The sequence below is a fragment of the Urocitellus parryii genome, chromosome 10 (assembly GCF_045843805.1).
Source record: "Urocitellus parryii isolate mUroPar1 chromosome 10, mUroPar1.hap1, whole genome shotgun sequence".
Lineage (NCBI taxonomy): Eukaryota > Metazoa > Chordata > Mammalia > Rodentia > Sciuridae > Urocitellus > Urocitellus parryii.
In genome coordinates, this window is record NC_135540.1 from 89267406 (window position 1) to 89293869 (window position 26464).

General features: G+C 37.3%; 1 protein-coding gene across 2 annotated transcripts in view; it reads left to right on the top strand.

The window, feature by feature from the left end:
- Adamts3 (ADAM metallopeptidase with thrombospondin type 1 motif 3) overlaps positions 1-26464 on the top strand; it is a 231053-nt gene that overhangs the window by 12088 nt on the left and 192501 nt on the right. For both annotated transcript variants that reach the window (XM_026402586.2, XM_026402585.2), the window contains exon 3: positions 7175-7581. In XM_026402586.2, coding sequence (XP_026258371.2) covers positions 7175-7581 — 407 coding nt within the window. The remainder of the gene's footprint in view (positions 1-7174; positions 7582-26464) is intronic.

The following is a 26464-nucleotide window of genomic DNA, read 5'->3' on the forward strand; positions in this document are numbered from 1 at the left end:
CATCAAAGGGAGAAGCTGAAATGAGGAAACTGTCAGGCTTGCTTTGGGAAAATGAACACATTATCAACAAATAGTGCAGTCAAGAGTGCACCCTGTATATTCACATGAGAATTCATTTTGCTTTAGATTTGTCAAGGATGAAGAGAGAAAGGCATGTTATTTTCAACAGAAACCCAACCTGTTCAGGCTATGGTTTGGAGCAGCTTCTTTTTTTCTTTTAACACATTGAGACCTTATCACATGTAGGATATAATGCTAAAACACAGACATGTGTAGAGGGGACAGAAACTCTCTGAAATGACTGAAGTTTTTAAACCATTAGGAAAGTGTACCATGGTTGTTGTTAGAACAGACAGGCAAAAAGGTCTTGAAGTTTAGATTGAGTTTCTCTTGTCTGAAATGCTAGGGATCAGAAATGTTTTGGATTTTAGAGTTTCGGGCATTTGGGAGTACTTGCATATAAAATAATGTGGTATCTTGGGGATGAGACCCAAGAAGAACTCTGAACTTCTTTTATATTTCATACACATCTCATGCACATAACCTAAAGGTAATTATATACAGTATTTTTAGTGCACCTGCATTTTGACTGTGACTCATCATGTGAGGTCAGGTGTAACATTTTCCACTTGGTGGCATCATGCTAGTACGCAAGAAGGCCCGAATTTTGGAGCATTTTTGATCTTAGGTTTCTCTGTATGTGGAAGCAGAGAACATTGATTCCTTAAATCCTGTGTTGCAGTTTATGTGTACTGACTGCATGGGTCTGTACATATTTATATACATGTCTATCTCGCATACACACATGCCCACATACACAGAAGAGTGGTTATTTTACCCACCTCAGGGAGAAAGAAGGCATTAACTTAAACTCAAGAATAGGAATTTAGGTATGAGAGAATTCTCTGACCCCCCAAAAATATTTTTCTTGTAATTAGACTGCCAGAGGAGACAACACTTTCTTAGGGATAGTTCAAATGTCTGAGAAAATTCTGAATAAAAATATCACCCTTTGCCTGCCTAGGTTCTTTAACATGTTGAGAAACAGAAAAACTAAAGATATAAGTAAACATAAAATATCTTACAAAAGAGCTGATGTGGAGCCCAGTGAACTCACTTTGATAAGCAAGTGGTACCTTGGATACCCACCTGGTATGCAGGACTGTCCCTGGTGAATCGGAAGAGAACATGTGTTCCTTGTCAGGCTCATGCCCAGGAATATGGATGAAAAGGGAGCTCCTGCACTTTGAAGATCTCCTATGTTTTACAGACTTTGCAATCGTATTAATCATTCTTCTTCATCAGCAAAGGGTGAGGTCAGGGGCAGAGCAGGGCCTGGAGTCCTCAGAAAAATCCTTTCCCTACAAGGAGCAGGAGCAGGCTAATGGCCCTCCACTTTTAACTTAAGAGAAGAGAATAATTGTATCTACTTGAGATGCCCGAGTTGTAGAAAGAGGCAAGGATTGGATGATTTTTCAAGGTCTTTTTAATTTTTGATCTGTCTAGTTCTGGTTCTGTGAATATCCAAAGGGATTAATGAGAATTTCCTGCAGCCTGCTCCTAACAATGAGGGGTTCCACATTTGCTTTCTAGGAGGTCTCTTTTAATAAGTATATCAATTTTTTTGTTCATGGTAGCCTTAAGTTGTAAGACTTCAGTGCTATGAAATGTTGTAGGTCAGCAGGAACTGAGATAAATATGCCCAAGTTTTGCAAGCAAAATTCTGGCCTTAGAAGTACATGACAAAAAATTTGTGCAATTTGCTATCATTGATGGCCTGCTGACAAGATTACTATTTAGGGAAAAGAAGAGACATGCTAATTTTAGAAACTCCTTCAGGCTTGACTGACTCATTCATTCATTCATTTCTTCATTCACATATTTATTGAGTGACTTCAATTTCTGTTTTAGGTAGTGAGGAACTGTAATGGAGAGATCAGATAAATTTCCTGTCTTCTTGAAGCTTCCATGCTAATTCATATAAAGAAATAGCACAAAAACATGAGTAATATATATAGGATGTCAGATGGTGACAAGATTTGTGGAGAAAGAGAAAACATGGAAGAGGACAGAGAGTGACAGATGGTTACTGGTGGTCAGGAAACACCTCAATGGGAGGGTCACATTTAAACAAAGACCTGAAAGAATTGAGGGCAGGAGTCATACTGCTGTCTGGGAGTAATGGAGACACTTACACAGAGGAAACAACAGGTCTAAAATCTTGAGACTTCAGGCTGTAGGATCTTGTGAGCCATTTTATGCTAGTGGGATGGGTTTGAGGAGAAGAGTGACAATTTAATTGCCCGGGGTCTGTTTTGAGGATAACCCTCAAAGGGGCAGAGCAGAAGCAAGTACAGTAATGACATGCATTCAAAACTGAGATGATGGTGGTTTGGACTAGGTTAGTACCTGGTGAGGTAGTGAGGAGAGTGGTCAGAGTCTGATATATCTTGAAGGTAGAAATCAATAGAATTTGGTTAAAGGCAGGGTTGTGATATACAAAGAGCTGAGTATGGTTTGGTCAGGTTTTGGGTTTGAGTTAAGTAGAAGGCTAGTGTTGCCATTTACTGACATGGGAAAGGAGGAAGAAATGTGGATAAGGAAGTTGGGAGTCTAATTTTGGGAATGTTAAGTTGAAATGCCTGCTGAATAATATCCAGAAGATCTGAAGGCCATTGGATCTACAAGAGAATGGCTGACAGGTGAACTGTAGGTTAGAGACAAGCAAAGTCACAAGACAGGATGAGCTCACCAAGCTCTGGGGGATAGATGCAGAAGAGGCATCCACATACCAGGTCCTGCTGCCCTTTAGTGTTTACAGGCCATGGAAGTAAAGGGACTCAAGGAAGGGAGAATGAGAAAGTGGACACCAGGGAGATCATGGGAGAGCCAGAAGAGCATAGTGTCCTAGGAGACAGATAAATAAAGTATTTCAAGAAGGAAGGAGAAATGAACTAGGTCAGATGCCACTGATAGGGCAAGTAAAGAAATTAAAATTTGACCATTGGCTTAAACAACATGTGGTCACCAGTCACCATACAAGAACTCAATTGCAATATATTTAAGAAAGAACAAAAATGGCAAGAGTGAATGGAGAGATCTAATATAGCTAATCCTCTGAAGTGTTTTTCTTTCAAGGGAAGTGAAGGATTGAGGTACAAGGTGAGGTGGGTGTCTTAGTCCATTTTGTGTGACTACAGTGGAATCCCTGAGACTGGGTAACTCATAAAGAATTGATATTTATTTATTACCATTTTGGGGGCTGGGAGTTCAAGATTGAGGGATCCACGTCTGGTGAGGCCTTCTTGCTGCATCATCCCATGGCAGAGGGTGCAAGGGCCAGAGAGCATGTGTTGTGGGGAGAGAGAGGGAAAGTGGGAACCCACTACTGTGATACCTAACTGCCTTCTGTGACAACAGCACTAATCCACGCAGGAAGGCAGACCCCTCATGACCTAATCAACTGGTAGTGGCCCCATCTCTCAGCACTGTTGATTTGAGAATTAGATTTCCAACATATGGATTTTGGGGGACACATCCATACCAGTGAGGGAGATGTGGCATCCAGAAGTAGTTTTTTTAGTAAAGATGGGAAATATGATGAAAGCTTATTTGTTTTTGGAGGGGAGGGATAATCTCATAATGTGGGACACTTGGTGAAATGAAAAGGAGTCATTGGTGAAACAGTTCTTGAAAAGGCAGGAGGGGCTGAAAAGTCACCTGCTAATGAAGGTTTTGCTCTCAGGTTAGAGGACCAACAGTTAACCCATACAACCAAGAGGGAGATGAACTATTTGTGCACAGATGCCACTAGGTTAAAAAAATTACTGAATCTGGATGAAGCTTGAGTAACGAGTGACCCAAAATAGGGTTCTACAGTGGCTACAGCCCTCTACACTTGTAGAACTTATGGCCCTCAGAAAACTTTCCCTGCCTTTTGCGTTGGCCCCTCAGCCATCACAGCTGGTAACTGTATAGTTTCTTATCTTAAAATTAAACATGGCATTGTTGTAATGAGTAGCTCACTTATGTTTAAATTGGCAGTAGTGAATATTTATTGAATCCTCTGTATAATCTCATTCAAACCTCTTGCCAAATCTATGGAGTTGGAACTATTACTGACTACCAGTTAACAACTGAGGAAACAGTGTAAGAGAAAATGAAGAACTGGGTTGAGATGATGAGTTGATTTAGCTTCTTGTTTTCTGACATGCTGAAGTTTACTCCTTAGCCATACACCTTACTGCTTTGTGTAAGTAATTGGGTCTATAAAATGCTTAATTTCTCCATGTGAAAAGTTAACATTGCATATGATTTGATTCTCTTATGTGATTGTAATCTGAGATCAAAAATTTTTTTTGATAGTTTCTTCGCACTGCCCTCATTTTTGCCTTTAAAAAGCCTTTTACAGAAGTTATTTCAAGCTACACTAAAAGCTGTGGGTAGTAAAACATTATTCTTGTGGTAGTTTTCCTTTATAGGTCAGATCTTAAATTAGAAATTGACAGCAAGATGTTTCATCTATTCTGAAGGGGATGAGAGCATGGGAACGTGTCTTCAGAGTCAAAATGATCAGAACTGAGATTTTTCTTAGGCTCCTTGCTTGCTCTCTGTCTGGCCTTCTAGGTCTGCTTTCTCATTTGAAGAATAGGAGGAGTAGTGATGCTTACTGCTGTGATGGTCCTGTTAGAGATGGTATGTTCTCAAGAACAAGCACAGAGCCCAGTCGTCTTGTGTCAGTAAATGGCAGGCAAGTGGACAGTCTCTGTCAGTTCCTGAACAGCCACCTAGCAGATGGTGGCCAGGGAACTGCTGACTGCATCATTTATCTGATCACCTTAATTCCCAACTGGAGAATAACTGGTTCAGAGTTTAATTTCAGAAATGTTTCTTATGTGTACATATTAGGAATGACTTATTAGGTAGCATTGGGAAAGAAAAAATCTTTGTAGAATATACTGTCTTTATTTCAAATAAGATTTCAGAACATGTTGTCTGACAGTGGGAAATGGAGCTGTCCCAGAGAGTCTAGGATGTATGGTTTGTGGTAAGCATGAGGCTCTATATCTTCTTGGGTGTGGGGGAGCCTCCTTGTAGTCCCTAAATTTTCTCATCTCCGGTCACTTAATCTAGCCATCAGTAGATTGTCTAGACTATTTTAAGTGAATTCCCTTCAGAGGAGATGGGAAATCCATAAATTGAAATTAATCCTTGTTTCCTTATTCCCTTGAAACTGTGATCTGATGGTTAGAGAAAGGGCGATGACTGAGATTATTCATGTAGTCACAGGCTCATGGGCTGTGAGTAGTATGTTTTTTAAGTCAGTGTGGGTAGTAGACAAAGCAAAGGTCTCTGGTTATCTACAGTCTCAATACACATTAAACAAATCGACCTGGAAAGAAACCCCAACGTAGACAAAATCTTGCATTAGATGACATTGGGACTATCAGGCTGAATGAAGGGTTCCTTGTCCTCAAAGAAATTATAGTTAATTTGGGGGTAGGCTTTGTCAGTCCACATCCAAGGGCTTCATTCATCCCTGACTGTGGAAACTTTCTCCTCCATCATGCTGCTCCTACGGCAGCTGTGATCATTCCCTGAATGTCCAGTTCCATTTATAGAAGTTTTCACAATGGATTTGGTTGTCAGGGTGTCTTAGGCTTATACGGATGCTTATTTGAATGTAGCAGGGATTGTGTTGCTGCTGCTACCAGAGCCAGGCTTCACTCTACTCTGTTATAACATGGTGGTCTTTCTTTCCTTGCCTGGTGAATTTTCACCAGAGTGTTGCTTGTTCTATGTACTTAACAAAGAATAGTATTTTGTTGAAATACATAGGTCATTATAAGTGGCATGATGATAACAAACATGTGCACAAAGAATTTCTAAGTTGCACAAAGTCTTCGTTTGTCTTCTGGTACTTTGCACATGGCCTGAGAACATAACGATTCTACTGAGATATGTTAAGAGCACAGGTCATGTTTTCATTTATGGATTCATGCTCTAAATGGTTGTCAAAACATGCAATTTCTATAGATAAACAGTATTTTTAAATTATGTAACTTTTTTCAGGGCATTTTGACACACTGCGTGACTAATCTTCAGGTAGAATTATGCAAGTGGAGAACTTTTGATTCATGGCCTCAGATTTTCCTTTCAATATCTGCTTTTTGCATCTTTGTATCCCTCCTTGCTTTCTTCTACAGTATCCACTGTCCTCTTTCCCAAGGGTGTTTGCATTCTAGTTGACATAGTACTCCCATTCAGCTAAGCAAGGGGAAATGAGTTAAAGATTGTGAAGTTCAGGTTTACATGTCAGTGGCCACCCATGTTGTAAGGTGGGCTCCAAATACACATATTCAAGGGGGTATCTGCCCTCTGTAAGGAATATGGCACAAAACTTGAATACAGTTCCCTCATGACTAACTTCTATCTGCAGAGTCAATTCAGAATTTATTATCTTTTCTTTTTTGCCTACTCTAATTTTTTGAAGATGAAGATTTAGGGGCAGAGCAGAGCAGAGCAGAATGAGCATATGGGCTTTGGAGTAAATCTGAGCTTCATGTATGTTTGACCTTGTACACAGACATTCTCTGGATCTCAGTTTCCTCTCCCATGAAGTGTGGTTGTTAGGGTTGTTATGACTGAAAAAATATGTAGAAACTATAGCCCTGTACTACAGTATAAAAATTACAGGTTTATGGCGGAAGAAACAAACTCTGTTTATTGTAATTAGCATAAACTCTAGAGTTTCTACAGGGAAAAATGAAAACAATCATATTTTTTTTCTGCATAATATCAACTTTGTTAATAGTTTGTAGCAGATGTCATTTGTGCCAATAATAAGTTATTTGGAGGTATGTATTGATTTAAAGTAAGCCAAGTATAGCTTATGGAAACTTGTTATATTCATGTTCTCCAACATAAAAATGTAATGTGAATATTCACAATGTAATACATCTTTTTTCTAAATTAAAAAATGGTTCATTGAGTTACCTAAGTACATTTGAGAGATGATTTGAGTTCGCGAAGCTTAATATTTATGAGATGCTACAGACATATATTTATTATGCCAATGTGGCACAGCCTTGTGAGGTGGGTACCTTATTCCGTTGTTATGTCCATCTCTGTGTTCTCGTTGCAGAGTTCTACAATTCTTTTTTTTACTCCACAGATTTACCAGTAAAGAGACATAGAGAGTATGAGCTGGTGACTCCAGTCAGCACAGATCTAGAAGGACATTATCTCTCCCATATTCTTTCTGCAAATCACAAAAAGAGGTCAACAAGGGACGTGTCTTCCAACCCTGAGCAACTGTTCTTTAACATCACAGCATTTGGAAGAGATTTTCATCTGCGACTAAAGCCTAACACTCAACTTGTAGCTCCTGGGGCTGTTGTGGAATGGCATGAGACATCTCTGATGCCTGGGAATATAACCGACCCCATAAATAAGCATCAACCCGGAAGTGCTTCAGAAAGAATCTGGAGAAAAGAGCCTTTGCAGACTAACTGTGCTTATGTTGGTGACATCATGGACGTTCCAGGAACCTCTGTTGCCATTAGCAACTGTGATGGTCTGGTAAGACTCATTCCATCCAGTGTGTGTGTGTGTGTGTGTGTGTGTGTGTGCACACTTGTGTGTGTTTGCAGGTGTTTGGAATTCAGCATGTCTTCAGCATGGTTTGGAAGGTAGAGGTGGAAAGGAAGCCTCATTGTTATATTTTCAGTGCAGGAAAAGGCATTAGAAAACGTTTTACTGTCAAAGATGTGTGCTTTGGCTTAATTTGAGACCTGAAGACAGCATTATTCCAAGAGACAAAAAAGAACTATTTTAGTATTTTTTTGTTTTCCCTTATGTTATGTTGGTGGATTTTATTTCCTTTTTTCTTTTAAAACTTTCTGAAAGCTTCCTAAACAAACATAAATTCTTCCAAAAGGATGGTATTTCACTTCTTATGTGGAAACTTTGGGTATCTTCTTAAAGTATTTTGAAAGCATTCTTTAGCTTTCTCACAGAATGGTGAAGTGGGAAATGTAGCAGATCCTTTGTCAGAAATTGGTCCAACTAGCATTACTTTCTGAACATGAGGCTTACTTCTGTGTGGTGGTTATGATTGATTTTTTAAAAAAATGTTCAAATAAATATCCTTTTAAAAATGTTCAAATAAAATATCCATGAATTGACTTTCAATTTTGCAGCAGAGGCCAATAGTAACCAGCTATTTTTTACGTGCTTCACAGATGTGAAATATTTTGATTTTGTGTCTCTAAGTATTACTTGAAAATTGTGTCAGAGTTTTATGCCTCTTGCATTCATAGCTCTCCCTAAGTCTTTGTTCAAAAAGAACAACCATTTATCTTCCTGTGATTGTCAGGTTGCTGTTTCTGGGCATTCAAGGCATAAAAGGAATAAATTATGTAAAATGGTACTTGCTTTATAATACTTTTGAGTAAAGTATTTTGAGTATCAATCCAATCTTTTTTTTTTTTTTTTTTGGTACCAGGGATTGAACTCAGGGGTGCTTAACCACTGAGCAACATCCCCAACCCTTTTTAAAAATTTTATTCAGAGACAGGGTTTCACTAAGTTGTTTAGAGCCTTGCTAAATTGCTGAGACTGGCTTTGAACTTGAGATCTTCCTGCCTCAGACTCTCAAGCCGCTGGAATTACAGGTCTGCGTCACCATACCCAGCTTGAGTATCAGTCTTAATTTAGTGCCAGTATATTATTTTACGCTATAAAATTAAAAAAAATCTCTGTTAAGATTTGAAACTTGGGACATTAGCTTTAAAATCAGGTTAGGGAAGGAAAATGCAAATAAATTATTTTAATGGATGATCACAGTAACTTTTAAATCCTAGTGGTCAGTGTTTTTCTTATTGTACATGTCATTATTTAATCATAGATAATAAGTAAAAGGAAAATTAAGTGTGTATAAACATTATTAATTAGGATTATTTATTATTTAATTTCTCTCTCTTTTTTTTTCTTTTTTGGAGGTGGTAGGGATTAAATCCAGGACCTTGTGTGAACTAGACAAGCACTCTACCACTCAACTATGTCCCTAGGCCTTAATTTCTCATTATCAGGATACATTATCTTTTGATATCATATACACTTTAGAATAATATAAGTGTGTATAAGACTTGTAGACTGCAAGTGCAAGTCTTTACTTTTTGGTTCATTAATTAATTAAAAACTGTTGGAAGCCAGAAGTGATAAGAGAAATAATTATGTTTACAACCTTATGGAGCTCAAAGATGGTTAAATTTGCCTTAAAATTTCACTGTCTAAAATTTCTGGTGCTATTAAAATATATATAATAGTTGAAGATATTTATGTAATTAAATATATGTGTACTTCATGTATGTATGTGAATCATGTTTACCTTAAATTGTGGTTAAGGAAATACTTTTTGGAGAGATTTTATGAATGAGACAGTTTCTAAAGAGAGGGAAGTGGGCCAGGTATTGAGTTGGTCCAGGAACGGGGTAGGTCTGGCCTCATCAGGCAGCGCTCACTATGTGAACATGCTCAGATGGAAGCCTCCTTTAGTTTCCAGTTCACAGCAGCCCTGTGCCAGGAGGAAGAAAGCAGATGGTGGCAGAAACAGAAGCAGGGTTACGGAGAGCAGATTAACAGACTGGAGGGATAATACAGTGGCTATTTCCTTGAACTGGGGATGAATTCTTAAAATCGCAGAATTGGTGTTGGTCAGGATAAACCTTTAGCAGAGACAAAATGGGAAGTTTAATTGATGAGAATGTGAATAAATTTGGGTGATCTGTGGCTGCCTCAGCTCTTTTTGTTCCTCTGATGTGCTACATATGGACTTAAGCTTCAGCTTCTTGACCTTTGGAGGGAAGCAGGGTTACTGAGATAATGCAAATGCTGGAGGACTGACCTGGTGGCATAGAAAGCCACTGCCCTAGGAAGCTCTGGGATTATAATCAAATCCAAATTATGCTAGTAGAAAGTATGGCCACTTCTGTCCTAAAAACATGGATGGGGAAATCTGAGTCTAGCAAGCATGGAGTGGAGTCTCTGATATGGAAGAGAATACCATTGAAGCTCTATCTGGAGGGGAGATTTAATCCTTTTGACTAGGTTAATTTTAGAATGGTGCAGCAGGGATTTCAGTGATCTGATTTTCTGCATGTGTCCTGTGAAGCTGCTGTACCTGGGAGCAGCCACAGGTATTTACTCTTAAGATTGGTGGGTTCTTAGGAAGGAATCTCCAAGAGTGAGATTCCCTACCTCTTTCTCTCTTAGGCTGCTATGTGAGTTTGAAATGGGGAGCACATGAGACTGAATTAACTTGTATTAAATAATGTTTTTGATTTAATAATAATAATCATCATCATCATCCCAGTGCTGCTCAAAGTGGGCTTTGTAGACTCAGGTTTATGACTAGATAAATATAGGAAAAAATTTATAGCAATTTGACAGTTATTGTATGTGTGTTGGGTCTAATAATGATTTTGAAAGTAGGGCTGGTATTTCATATGTTTCATTTTATTTTTCTAGTAACGTTTTTATTGCGTTTTAAGATTGATCTGAAACTGGGGAGTAAAGAAATAGCTTCTTTACTGCAGATAGTTTGAGAAGCAAGCAGCATTACTTAGCTGATTTTATGCACTCTGGACATAGATAAGTGACTGAAATATTCAGGTGGAGCTGGTATTTCCTGGTAATTATATGGAGTGAGCACAGAAAAGATACTTCAACATGGGCTTCAGTGAAGAGGACAGAAAACCCTCAAGTCACATGTTCAAAGCTAAGGATTAGAATGTGATGTAGACAGAGATATGCATAATAACTAGAATATTATTCAGTGGTTTCTGAATAAACAAGGTCTCCTGCACCAAGGAGTTGACAGAGATTCTTTCCTAGTAGGATCAAGAACAATATCTGTCCCTGGCTAGCATTGGCCCTTTCCTGTTCTTTGTCAAAATTATAATTTATGAGTGACTTAGAATTCTTAACAGCTTTATTCTGTTCTAGACCACTGTGCCTACAGGTAAGGATTATTGAGCTATTCAGTCATCGAATTATCCCTACTTTCTGACAGCATCCAATCTAGAACCAAGTCCTGCTTCTCTAGATTGCTCTTCTCCCCAAAATCACCTAACCAACTAAAGCCCAAATCCTAATTAACATAGGTTCTTTCTAACAGTCTCTTACTAAGATGCTCATGGTTCTCTCTGCTAACCTGTAATAAATAAACTCAGCTTGTCAACTCCAGGTGTGGTCCCGATGTTGTTGGCTGGAGGGCATTGACATGTTTCATCTCTTTGCCTCTCTGAAGAGAGAGTCTGGTGGTGAGGATCCCTGGTGGCAGGTGTTTCCCATACTTCTTGGTGGGAACACACTGATAGCTGAACACCTCAGATGAAATGCATTTCTTCCACAGAGCCCTGCCATTTGCTTTGTCACACCAATAAATCTCTCGTCTGAGTAATGACAGCTTACAGTCCTATTTGTGGTCTCCAAATTTGCCAAAATAAAGGTTACTTGGTTAGTAGGCTTTATGTCATGAGTTCCAAAATATAAAGAAATTGAATTTTTCTAAATTTGCTAAAACAATATTGCCTTGTTCATCCCGCTGGGTTGGCATCTGAGGGAACTCGTGGAGAGTTGAAGAACTGACTAGATAATTGCTCTCCTGGGTTACCCAAGTTCAGTGATTTCCTTGTGGGCTGATTTTAAGATCAAGAGAGCTTATCTAGGACAGTTTTTCAACATTTTTACATATTTTTAATTTTTGCTTCAAATGAAATTACGAGGAGTTGTCTAATAAAATAACATGTAAAACTGATAAACTCAGGGAAGTTCTGATTAAAACACAGGCAGAAGATGCTTTTCCTCCTGTCTTTCTTCCTCCTTCCTCATCCTTGCTCCAATTATTACTGGACTCCCTGAGGCATCTGGCAGAAGTCTTTACTAATAGGGCAGGGGTTTTGGAAGTTAAGCTTAGCAACTTAGGGATAACAAGAGACTCTTCTAAAATATCTGACAGTCACATCTGGCTAATGTCAGAGGCATTGTTAGATTTTGGACAAGACCAAATGAATTCTTTGTAGGCCATTGCAAACTTCTACTAAAATAAGCCCTAGTTCCTTGCCTTAAAATTTTTGTATTGGGATTTGGTGCCTTCAAAAACATGAAGTTGCTAGATTGCTCTAGCAATTGCTCTAGATGCAGAGGTACTTTTTAAAAAGGCTATTAGACAATGTGCATGTGATTGAGAACATTTGACTGATGATTGTAGATTCAGCTCAACCTATCTGGTAAAAGAAATATTTGGTACTAAAAATAGGTACAAATTTGTAGCCATTTACAGTGTATTTAGAAAAGAGGGTTTTTGAGGACTGATCTTTAGATGTTGACATTTGAACATCTGCTTTTAGAAGAACCCGATCTCTAAAGGCCTATGGCCTCCCACCTTTTCCTTCCACAGAAGATGTATTTGTTTATTAATAAGGCAGAGGGGAGATCTGTGTCTTTCTGGTTTATATGACATGATGACCTTAGAAAGTCTGAGGAACAAAGGACTGAAGCCATGTTTTACCTCCAGGAATTGACACCAGGCTGTTTTTGCAATGCAAGATTATAAGAGGCTCAAAGCTTCTGTACTTTTCAATATCCTGAGGTAGAAGGTAAAAAGCAGTAGACATTGGCCCCTTTTGAAATGAAGAATGATGGGAGTCCTTCAGTTTAACTAGTCTGGGAAAACCAGTACATGACCTCATTGCTCCTTACCCAAGGTTTGGTCAAGCAGAGGCCCCAGGGAAGATGACAGTATTTACCTAGTTTTGCTTGCTGACCTATGACAGGTCTGAGCTGTTGCATACATCTTCCACCCGGCCTCCTTTTTCACAGAGAAGGAGCCAGTCTGTGTTTATTCAGAATAGAGAGGGATGGCTTGGCATAGTCCTTGATCATTTTCACATTGTTTACTAATTTGCATATGCCTAGAATCATTCATGTGTCAACCTTTTTCCAACATTTTTTTTTGTTTGTATTCCTCTGTGTGACTTACTTTATGCAAAGAATATCAAATATATGACTTGAAGTAACGTAGGAAAGGAAAAAGATGAAAGGACAAAAGTTTTTTTCAAATTTAAAGCATATTTTTATATTAGTTATTTTGTAGTCACTCTAAATTATTCCTATTTATGAGTACTATAAATTTTAACTGTTCATTATTTTATTTATGTGAATTTGGTTATGGTTTATTTTCCATTATCTTCTCTAACTTTGGCAATAGTACATCTTTAAAATTAAATTTGAAGATGTTAAAGATTAAGGAAAACAATAAATATGTTTGGCAAATTTCTGTTTGGATAGACTAGGAGAAACAGAAAATAACAAGGGCCTGAGAGTGCTTGTTCTTCTTATTGTTGGCCTGAGAAGTAGTCTCCTGTTCTTCTCAATGTCATGAAATCTGTGATGAGTTTTTCAAGATAAGAAATGCTTTAAGAACCATGAAAATAGTGCTGATCACATCTTAAATGTTTTCTTATGGTAAATTGTAATTGAAATAAAAACAGTAGCACATCACAAAATCAGTATGAGGCCTTTGTACATAATCATGCTTTTAGGTCACAGAGAGCTTATATACTGAACACAAGACTCAAGATTCCCAATTGCAAGCTCAGTGTTATTTGTTTAACTTAATACTCTTTGATTCTAGTAGTATTGATCCAAGTTCATAAAGCAGTTTGAAGCACTAGTATATGTAAGACATGATACTGACTGCTGTGATGAATACTGAGGCCAGGAAACCTTTGTCTTCAAAAGAGTACTGGAAACAATGTATGCAAAAATATAACCAAACTATTAGGCTAATGTTTTAAATAGCTAGAATAGGTGAAATGAGAATTTAGGTGATGGAAAGATTATCTCTGTCTAGAAGAACAGTAGAAAGCTTGATGGAAGAAGTGATATTTGTGCTATTAGGTGTCAGAGAAGATAGACATGTATGTTAAAGTAATCAAGAATGGTGGCAGGAATGTCACAGGTAGGGGAATAAGAACTTCTTGGTGGGGGTGGGCGTGAGTTGAGTGGCCATGAGACTGAGGAAGCATGGGAAAGTTTATTTCATGAATTTTGTTACAGATCTAATAAACAAATACATAGGAGACCTAAAGTAGTCTTGGTCCGGCTTACCTGAATGTAGGACTAAGGGAGATACGGGACGAGAGTGAGAAAGAATAAGGAGGTATACTAGGGGTGTATAGTTGGTATTGTCAGGGTTGTATGGACATTCAGGGTGAGAAAAAGGCAAGGGATCCCTGTTCTTGAATTTTGTTGCTTTTCTTCAGAGGAAGTTTTCTCTGAAGTCATAAGGCTCCTTTCTCTGGAGTTTGAGGAGGTATTGACAAGAAATGCTTTTCTAGAACTTGTTCCTAAAATGTCACAGAGTTATGAAGTTTTGATTTTTAAAAACCTGAATTTATTTTCCATTGTAGGTTCCTCAACCTTCAGGTTTGATGAGTTAAGTGCCCCCGTTTAGTGAATCTCCTAGGACTGTAATTTCTTCCATCTGGCATATTTTCCACACTTTTTCACTATATTTACTCTATTATCATATTTCATTTTTATAGTATCCAGGAGCATTTCTGATATCAGTTAGTGTCTTTTTTTTTGTTTATAGTGTACTTTTGTATAGAAAATAAAAAATGTAGACTGTAAAGGGTAGTATAATTTGATCAATATTCCTTAATTTTCAAGGACAAAAGTAACCCTACAATAAATAAGTTGATTTGACATTATATCATACTTAATATTATTTATAGTATCTATTCTGTATATCTATATCTATATCTATATCTATATGGAAATATATTTGCATACATATGTTTTTATGCACAAAGGTGTATATAGATGTATACACAAATAGTATAGTGAAAAACTTGTGTACACAACAGGGTTCTCAGGCAAGAGAAATGTAAACAAATATAAAGATTCACTGTTAAATCATAACTCATGAAATTAAGTATATACCATGCTACTTGAATACTTTTGTAGCCAACTTCTGTGGCTATTGTGATGAACTCAAAGGTTGCCATTATCTGCTTAAAATGCCCTGTGGTGCTGATTGTCTCTGATACGCAGTTTGACTCTGTGATAAACTGCAAATCACAATTAAAAGTGATCTCTCCATATTTTTTGTATCTTTTACCACATGTATAACAAAATATAATTATGTTATTGGTAAGGTTTATAGTCAACAGTAGGCTATTAGTAGTTAAGCTTTTCAGGAGTTAAGTATTATATGAACGTTTTCAACTACATGGGCGTCAGTACCCTTAGCCCCCATGTCATTTGGTGGGTCAACTGTAGTTGATTTTTTTGTCTTATTCAGGTTTTGTATTTCCTCACTTGATTGGTTTTACTATCCAGAATTTAGTAAGAAGTATTGATATTTACAGCTTTTTGTAGAACTGTCTTTTCTTCCTCTAAGTTCTATCAGTTGCACTTTACATATTTTGGTCATCTGTTATTAGATATGTAAATAGTCAAAATCGTTATATATATGTTTAATTAACATATAATGTCCTTTATGCTTTGTAATTTGTTTTGATTTGAAGTCTGTCCTGTCTGATATTAATATGTGATAACATTTTGTTCATTTTTAACCTGCTTATGTCTTTGGATCTAAGGTGAGTGTCCTGTAAACCTGTAAGCAGTATATAGTTCAATCATGTTTTTCTTTTGTTATCCATCTGCCAATCTCTGTCTTTTGATTGGGGAGTTTAATCCATTTACTTTTCATTACTGGTGAGGAAGGGTCTTACCTGTGTTATTTTGTTATTTATTTTAATATACTTTATAATTTTTTGTTGTTCGTTGCCTACAATATCATGTCTTCCTTTGTGTTGATTTTTTTGGGGGGTGGGTGGGTAGTGAAATGCTTAAAATTGTTTTCTCATTTCCTTTTATATATATTCTTTAGCTACATTCTTTATGGATAATAGGGAAATTACATTTAACATCTGAAGTTATAACACTATAATTTGATTTTATACCATTTTAAGTTCAATAACATAAAAACTTTACTTTTTTTTTAAAGAGTTGCAGATGTTTCAGTTGCAGATGTCTCCAAATTCAATCTTTATATATTGTGTATCTAGAAACCTAAACTAATAAGTTTTAAATTTATTAGTTTCTTAATAATATGGTATACACAAGTGATTTACACACCACTTTAAAATAATAACTTTTATAATTGCTCATGTACTTACTTTTACTGAAAATTTTATTACTTAAAGTTTCAAGTTACTGTTTACTATTTTTTATTTCAAATAGTATTGCTTATAGGGAAACTTTAATGGTAACAAATTTTCTTGGCTTTGTTTAAATGGGAATATCTTGATGTCTCCCTCCATTTTGCAGTCCAGTTTTCTGGATATAGGGTTCTTGGTTGATTATTTTCTTTTCTTCTACACTTAAAAAAATCTCTCTCTCTCTCTCTCTCTCTCTCTCTCTCTCTCTCTCTCTATATATATATATATATATATATATATATATATACACATACATATACATATATACACACACACACATACATATACATATACACACACATATACATACATATATTTGAGTTGTAGTTAGACACAATACCTTTTTTTATTTATTTTTATGTGGTGCTGAGGACCGAACCCAGGGCCATGCGCTGGGTTCACTCTACTGCTAAGCCACAACCCCAGCCAGTTCTTCTATACTTTTAATATGTCAGTCCACTGTGTTGTGACTTCCAAAATTTATTATGAGAAATCTGTTCATAATCTTATTTAGGATTGCTTTTAGGTGAAGTTGTTTTCCTGTTGCTGCTTTCAAAATTCTGCCTTTGTCTTTCAACAGTTTCATTATAATCTGTCTTGTTGTGAGTCTCCTTAAGCTCATCCTACTGGAATTTATTGAGCTTCTTGGATGTGTGTATTTATGTCTCTCATGAACTTTGAGAAACTTTTGATCATCTACTTCTCTGACTATTATTCTCTCTACCCTGTTCTTTCTCTCCTTTTGGAATTCTGGCAGTGCATATGTTGGTTCTCTTCATGGTGTCCTAGAGACCCTGCAGGCACCCTTCACTTTTCTTCTGCTTTCCCCCCCTATGTCTTAGACTTAATAATTTCCAGTGTCCTATCTTCAAGTTCAGTGACTTTTCTTTTTACTCAAAATGGCCTTAGAATCTCCTTAGTGAATTTTCATTTCTGTTATTGACTCTGTCAGTTTCAAAATTGGTTTCTTTTTAGGTATGTCTTCCTTTACTTCTCTGAGCATCTTTAAGACAATTGTTTTAAAGTCCTTGTCATCAGGTTTTTCAGGCATTGCATCTTTTAAACACCCACCCACCCATCCATGGCCATGCTTTCTGTTTCTTTGTATGGCTTGTGATTTTTTGTTGTTGTTGAGATCTAGACATATCAAAATTATGTCTAGTTATAAATAAAATAGAAATTATGGAAATTATATTTTTTACTTTATAAAAGTTTGCTTGTTTTTGTTTTTAATTGTCATAGGCTATTTCAGTTCTGAGGATTAGCACAAGACATAAATTAAGGTCTTCTTTGAGCCTCCACCTGCCCCTGGGCATGCATAATAACATTTTAATTTTTTTTCATTCATGTAGTTGGTTTTGAATGTCTTAGTGTTCAATGTCTGAATCTCCATATAAGTAAAAGTGAAGTAGAAAAAAAGTGTGCCATTTATTTATGTCACTTCTTCCAGATGGGAAGGGCGTTGGAAGAATCAGAAGAGGCCCAATAGTGGTTATCACTCTCTATGTGCACCTTTGTGATTGTAAGCAATTTTTGATCAGGGCACATATCCCCAATATTGGGAAAATATGGTCCCTTTTGCTCATTCTCCCTCACACAAGTTGTGTGCAAGCTGCCAGCTTCAGGGTTGAGGGGTGAGGGATTAGGAGCTGCTACTGTGTTATGAGGTAAAAATGACTGAAATTAACCACAGTTTTCATTCAGGCTTTCCCTTGAAAGTTACAAGTCTTCAGTAGATACCAGAGTTCCAAACTCTTGTTATCAGACTCTGCTAGTGTGCTTACTGTCTAGGTGCAAGAAGAGTTTTGTTGCACTCTACTTCCTCATCTTTCCAGAGTCCTACCTGATACATCATCCTACTTTTTAGAGACCCTTGGAATGTATTAAATGTGGACTTTTGTAGTGAGGATAATCAGTAAAACCAATGAAGAGAAACAGTGGCCAAACTATTCTGAGATTTGGAACTTTACAAGAGTTCAGTATAAAAGAATTTAAGTGCCATCAATGAGTCAAACCTTTAGTAGAATGCTTGAGGGAAATGACTCACGTTGAGTGTGCCCACAGTGTTGTTTTAGAATCAGACTAACCTGGACTCCAGTTTGACCACTTACTAGCCTTGTGACCTTCAAGATTTATTTTACTTTCCTGAGGTCTCTTTCCTCCAGTGTGGTGGGGGAAAGCAATGCTTGTCAGCTCACATCCTTATCCAGAACACTGGTGCAGTTTTCACACTATGGCCCCTAGGAAATCAGTGATCATTACTAAAATCCCTAGCCTTTATTCCCCTCACTTACAATTATTTGTTTTAATAATTTATGAAATACCAATGACTGAAGCTACAAAATAAAACATATTGCAATTGTCCAACTCAGCCTGCAAAGTAATTTGTAGAAAGTACAGCTTTCAATGAAATGAAAACCTTAGGAAAAAATTGTTGTTAATTTTAAGATCACCTTACCTATCTCACTGTTTCATGCAGGGCTCCTTTGACATCATCTTCTCTGTGGAACACTGTAACCTCTGCTCTCCTGAAGACTTCTAAGGATGGAAACTCACTACTTTCCTTCATATGTATATATCACTATGATATAAAAGTTTTTCTTTAGATTGTACTTGGAAATGTGAAGTAAAAATATCTTGTTCCACTTACTAGATTCTTCATAATTCCAGAGATATAGTAACCATGATTGACTTTTTCTAATAATACCTAGGTTCTGTACAATTGACCATCCATCATTCAGTTAATCTCAGAGCGAATGACCTCTTATGTAGGAAAAATTTCCCTTTAGTGGGGTGATAGCCCACATCCTGACTGGGGTGGAATTTACCAAGCATAAGTCACAATTTGATCATTCCTTTCAGGTTTTTCATTTTGGTCAAATAGTTTAAATTATGAATCTCAGCATGAGACATTTCATGGGACAGGGAGTTCATTAGCATTAGATGGTATATGCTATTAGTGAGAATCTTCACAATCTCATTTATCTTATACCTCTTTTCTTAGATGATTGTGGTCTCTGAGGTACCTTATATATATATACTTTTTTCCCTAGTCTAGAGTCTACTGTGAAAACATGCATCTAGGTAGGAGGATGCATTCTTTATACCTCTGTAAAGGTAGTTAAAGTGTTTGGATATAGAGGTGGCACAGGGGTGCCTTGCTCCAACTACCAAAAAATACATTGAAAAACTTAAATGGCATTATTATTGTTGACTTTTGGCACCTTGCTGGATTTGTGATTAGCAGATAGTATTTTCCAACCATAATGTAGGAGGTTTCTCTTTAGTGATGTTCTTTTTTTAAAAAATATTTATTTTTTAGGTTTAAGTGGACACAATATCTTTATTTTACATTCATGTGTTACTGAGGTTTGAACCCAGTGCTTCATGCATGCTAGGCGAGCTCTCTACCACTGAGCCACAACCCCAGTCCCTGGTGATATTCTTAGACAGAAGATATTCACAGGTTGAGAAGACTGTGCTCTTGCATGCGGAGGTGTTATATAAATATAGCAGGACCCCATCTTAAGGTAGATTCCTGAGTATGTGTAGCCTGAGAGAAAATGGAGAATAGCACTTAATGAGAGAATTTGCAAATGTTAGCAACCCATCCATAGTGGGAGAACTTTTATTTAGCATTATCTGTGAAACACAATGCTTTCAACATAATGACTGAAATCTCAGGGTAATACCTCCTTTGGACATGCATGATATTTGATCTTGCTTAGAGTGTACCAGTATTTCATGCTTTCCTGCCTGGCTTCCTATAGTCCTTTATTTTGCATACCTGGCTCTGTTGATGGTATTAACTGGCTGCCAGAACAAGAAAGCAGACCACGCATAGTGATATGGGTCCAGATAAAATCTCACCATGATATCTCTGTCTCTATTTGGTCAGCTGTACCTCATTGCTGCCTTTGGCTTCAACTGTGGTGTATAAAGATGGGGGAAGACTTTGAGACACGTTGGTCCTATACCCTAACCATTGATCTAAAATTTTCAGGGAGATCTTTTTTAAATGAGCTGTGATTAGAAATCAAATAGACAGTGTTTATTTATGAGAGTGCTTTGAGATTTGGGCAGTACTCATATGTTTGGGCAGTACTTTGAGATTTGGGCAGCACCATGTTGTTATACTTTTTGTATACTTAAAATCAAAAGAGTTTCAATGAGATCAATTAGATCTTATTTGTTGCACTTGTTAAACCTTATGTTTTGAAATATTTTCTAAACTAAACCAAAATATGAATAATTTTTCTTACTGTTTAATAATTGAATACATAAAATTTCTGATCAAAATTCCTAATTTGTTCAACTTACCCCCTCCCTCACTGGTTGATTATTTTCCCAATAAAATAACTTAATCATTCAGAGATGGGTACCATTTTTTTTTTTAACCTCATGAAACAGTCACTATTATTCTCAGTTATTCATTACTGGCTCTCCTAATCTTTATGGGCTTAGGGCTCAAAAATTAGGAAACTGATAACTATGCCTCCTGAGGTTCCTTCTAGGACTGATATTCTATGACTTATAACTAAGTTTTGTTCTAATTCATCCACTCTTTGGTGAAGGAGCAGATCAAAGCATCACAGTGACCATTATGTGTTCATCGTAGAAACTGTATGATGAGTGTTTATATTTTCAAGTGCTGAGATATGATTACTTTATAATAACACAATCTCTTTTTTTAAAATTTGCTTTTAATACACTAAATATGAATAAATCCTCTGTTCTTGAAGTCACCAAAGAACTTAACTGCTATTACTGCTTGACTCCTCGTGAGATGCAACCATTTAAAAGAGAATGTGTGTGTATATTTATTTATAAAACACTAAGAACAGAAGGAATTTCCCTTGATCAGGCTGTTAGGGAAGTGCCAAAGTTTCTTAGGATAGGGATGTTGGATATAGCCTTTTCCCTGGGAGAGTTCCTATATGGTCCATTTGAGGACTATCTAAGCAGGGCTGAGCAACATTGTCTTCTTCAAGGGGGCTTCTCATATCTCCTGGAGAATTTATTTGTGGGGCATCACCTCAGGATTTCTGATTTAGTAACTGTAGGGTGCCTGAACATTTGCATTTCTAACATTTTCTCAGTGCCACACTTCATAGCTCAACTGTTTCTTTTTTGTGTGCAGTAATACTGGATACTGGTTTTTGTCCAGCTGACCCACTTTCTCTGGTAAGGTATTTGAACTTTTTTTTTTTTTTTTGTAATACTGTCTTGGCCCTTGCTACCTCCTCAGTCATAATCCCAGCCAGCTTGATTCAACCCTTGTCAGTCTGTTTGGATTAACTATTCACAACTACAATTTCCCCTCTCAGTCCTCTTGCCTGGAAGCATCATGTTCTTTGGAAGTATCCAGAAGTGCTATCTCCCCAGACCATGGACATATTCTGGCAGAATACAGCAACAAGGTGAACTTAAACAAGCCACTTAACAGATTTGATCCTTGGTTTTCTCATTTCATTCAGGCAAAGATTTCTTGGTAGAACTTTGAAGTGGATATTTGTATCATGTTTGGGTGAGCATTAGTCACTGAGAAATCCTTGGGAATTTTTTTTCTTGAGATGCATAAAATGCATTTTCTTTCTTTTTAAAAAATTTATATGTGACAGCGGAATGTATTACAATTCTTATTATACGTATAAAGCACAATTTTTCATATCTCTGGTTATGTACAGAGTATATTCACTCTAATTCGTGTCTTCATTCATGGACTTTGGATTATAATGTCCATCACATTCACCATCCTTTCTAACCCCCTCCCTTCCCCTCCTACCCCTCTGCCCTATCTAGAGTTTGTCTATTTCTCCCATGTTCCCCCTCCCTACTCCACTATGAATCAACCTCCTTATATCAGAGAAAACATTTGGCATTTATTTATTTATTTATTTTTGGATTGGCTAACTTCACTTAGCATTATCTTCTCTAACTCCATCCATTTACCTGCAAATGCCATGATTTTATTTTCTTTTATTGTTGAGTAATATTCCATTGTGTATATATACCACATTTTTTTTATCCATTCATCTATTTGAAGGACATCTAGATTGGTTCCATGGTTTAGCTATTGTGAACTGTGCTGCTATAAACATTGATGTGGCTGTGTCCCTGTAGTTTGCTGTTTTTAAGTCCTTTGGGTATAGACCGAGGAGAGGGATAGCTGGGTCAAATGGTGGTTCCATCCCAATTTTCCAAGGTGAATAGAGAGCCTGCATCTTGGGAGCAAATCTTTACCCTTCACACATCAGAGCACTAATCTCTAGGGTATATAAAGAACTCAAAAAGCTAAGCACCAAAAAAACAAAACAAAACAAAACAAAACAAAAACCCAGAACAAATAACCAATAAATGGGCCAAGGACCTGAACAGACACTTCTCAGATGATGATATACAGTCAGTCAACAAATATATGAAAAAATGTTCATCATCACTAGCAATTAGAGAAATGCAAATCAATTTCATCTCACTCCAATCAGAATGGCAGTTATTATGAATACAAACAACAATAAGTGTTGGCGAGGATGTGGGGGAAAATGTACATCATACACTGCTGATGGGACTGCAAATTGGTGCAGCCAATATGGAAAGCAGTATGGAGATATCCTTGTGAATTTCTGAAGCCAATTTTCTCCTATCAGCTGGTGTTGGGGCTTTGTGGTAAGGCAGCACATTAGCCCTGAGATTGCCAATTGTCCTGTGGTTTTAAAGTCTGGGCACCATCGTCGTGCATCATGGCTCCCCTACCTTTACCATGTACTCTGTTCATATACGGGCTTCGAGCTTTACCCAACCCTCTTCTGTATCTATCCTCTCAACCTAGATGATCCCATCGGATTTTATGACTTCAGATACTATCTACATAGTAAGACTCTTGTAAGTGCCTGGGCCTGACTTCCCCCATTAGCCCTAGACTTGTATGTATGCTTTGCTGCCTATTCAGCTTCTCTACTTGGATGTTTAAATATAACAGGGCCAAAGATCAAGGCTTGGTAGCCACTGCTGCTACCAAGAAGTTTGGGCACCAGTTTTCAGGACAACAACCTACGGTTTTCCTACAGTCTCTTTTCCTCATCTCTCCTATTAAATACATGATATGTCTTGAGGTTTTTTCCTATAGGTTATGTTTTGAGTCACTTATTATATTTTCAACTTATTATATTACAACTTTGGTCAAACCACCATCATCTCTTCCCTTTATATTATAGTGACCTCCTAACTAGTCTTTTGGGTCCATTCTTGCCCCTCTTTATCTGTCAGGAGCTGAAGTGGCATTTCTAAATTTGATGAATCTTTCTATGTTTACAAGCTTTGAGTGACTCCCGTTAAAATCCAAATGTCTCAGTATGAAGACACGAATTAGTGTGAACATACTTTATATACTACCAGAGGTATGAAAAAAAATTGTGCTCTATGTGTGTAATAAGAAATGTAATGCATTCCACTGTCATTTATTAAAAAATTTTTAAAAAGTCCAATCTTCTCACCTTAATTTTTAAGATCCTGTGTCAGTAGTTTCAAAACTCATAATGTATTGTAATTACTTAATCCCCAACCCCAGAGACAGATGACTAGGTCTGGGGTAGGGCTCAGCAGAGTGCTGGTTAGGTGTTCCTCCAGATGAATCTAATCTGCACATTGGGCTGAGAGCTTTTGTTCTACTTAAGAGGCCTTGAATCTTACTGGGCATTAGAACCCCTGAAGGATTTGTTAAAACAGGTCTCTGTGCACCACTTTGGAGTCTCTAACCCAGAAGGTTTTCAGCAGGGCTTGAGAGTTCATTTCTGACATCTTCCCAGGTGACACTGTAAGACCTGGCTTCAGTTCCCTCTCTTGTGTCATTCCTTCTACTCTGTGCTTTGTGTACTATGTCATATAGCAATTGGTCTTCCTAATAGAGCAGAGATAGAAGTCACCTGCATTGGGCAATCCATTGAGTGGGAGGAGCCACAAAGTTGTTTGCCAGGCCAAATCTAAATCTCCCTGGCTTTTTATATCTAGAGAAGACCCTCAAGTAATTCATGGGTGGCTTCCCGTAATCCCCCAGCCTTATTTTGTATTTGGTTTAGAGATAGGGTCTCACTGAATTGCTTAGTGCCTTGCTTTCGCTGAGGTTGGCTTTGAACTTGTGATCCTCCTGTCTCAGCCTCATGAGCCACTGGGATTACAGGCAGGCACCACCGCACCCGGCTCAGAATATTCTTTTTTATATTTTCAAATAGAGAATATCTTACTCATCATTTGTGTGTGAGCTTAAATTCTATTTTATCAAAGAGGATTTTCCTGGAAATTCTAGGCAGAGCAGAAACCCTAATCACTCTTTGTTAGTGCTTTTCATCTTCTCAGGAGTCTTAATTGGCATTTCAAATTTATTTTGAATTTTGTCGGGGGGTTGGTTCCAGTGAGGATGAAACTCTTCCCTAGAGGTCTTTAACAATGCTTGGCGCACAGTGTATGCTCAACAAATTAGTGTTGACAGATCTATTGGTGTGAATTTTGGAATAAGGAATTGATGACTACTTTTGACAGTTGAATTATAGATCTTTGCTCTTTTTAGTTTTCCCTGTATTGACTTTCACAAAACGAAGAGAGTGTTATGAATTTGAGATATTTAAGGTTCACGTTTTCTAAGATTTCATTCCAATTGACTTGATCCTCCTGAATAGTGTTTTAATGCTTTGGTTTTTTTCCTTCTTCTTTCACATATGAGCTTGAGAATGATCAATATTGTCTTGACTCAAACACAAACTTGAGTTCAACGCTGTCATAGAGGCAGAGTGTTGAATTAATTTGCTCCTGTTAAGCAACAGAAATAGATAAAATCAGCATGGCAACCTGTTGATTTTCTTTTCTTTTTTTTTTTTTAAGGTAGAATTTTAAAAAAGATATTACACTTTGGAAGAAAATAAAATATACTGGAAGACTGACTTTCCCAGGTTGCTGTGGTTGTCTTTATTGAGTGCTGACCACTTGTGTTATTTGTTTAAAGCCTCCCGCACTCTGTGCTGTGCTGGAAACCCCATGAGAGTGGAGCATATGATGCTTGCTCCTATGCACACCAAGCCAGGCCCCATGTCTTCTATGTGGCAGGTGCATAATAACTATCTGATGAGTTAATGAATGAATGAAGACATAGAACTGTTAAGCACTGTAATCTACTCCCTGTCATCCCCCAGTTTTGAGGCAGAGCCATCCTCATTGAATACTTCCTCCACATAGAATCCCTTTTAAACTTGGTACCACAACTGTGCCTTTGGAACCCTTCATTTCTTTATGGTTTCTTCTTAGTGGAATATTATAAAGATTCTCAAGCAAGTACAGAAGCCATACCTCTTTAGTTTCCTAGATTATTTGACTTCTTCCAGACAAATATTTGTTTCTCTAACTTTTGTCCCTCTGGGTAACTCCCAGGATTCATGATCTTTCGACTGAATTCTTCCTCTCTGTGCTTCTTGGGAAGATATGAACAGACTGATTGTCATTTGGATTGAACTTGATTGAATCAGTGTTTATTGAGTACCTACTGTGTGCCTGGTACCTGCAGTGCAGTGGATGCCATGATGAGTGAAAGCAGGCATAGTATTTACTTCCCTGGGATTTAGATAGAGTAGGAAATATAAGCATTTCTGTTTTAAAAAGCCACCCAGCTGAGAAAATACTGTGATAAAGTGTCATTAGTGCTATAAAGGAAAGGAACACTGTCTTAGGAAATAAAATTATCTGACATAGGTGAGGAGTCAGGGAAGCTGTCTTTGAAGATATGATACCTGAGCTGAGTTTTTAAGGATTAGCAGACATTCTCTAGGTAAATTACCTATTGAGCACATTTTCGGAAGCTGGAGAACAAGGAGATCATAGGTTCAGATGATCAGGTTTGGCTGAGAGAATGTTTGAATTTTAGAAGATAATCCATCTGTCATAGATTGATCCTTTTGAGCTACCACAGATATTTTAGCAAAAAGTTGATGCTAGTGAAATTTTATGAGCCCTGCATCAGAAACACATCTGTCCTTCCCGGAATCATCTTAATCCTGTCAGCAATTCCCATTTATAGGTGAGGAATCCAGAGAAGTGTCTTATCTGTATCTCACAGAGGTCTCAGATACCTACATTCAGAACCTGAATTTTTAATCATCATAATATCCTGGTTCCCATAATCATTC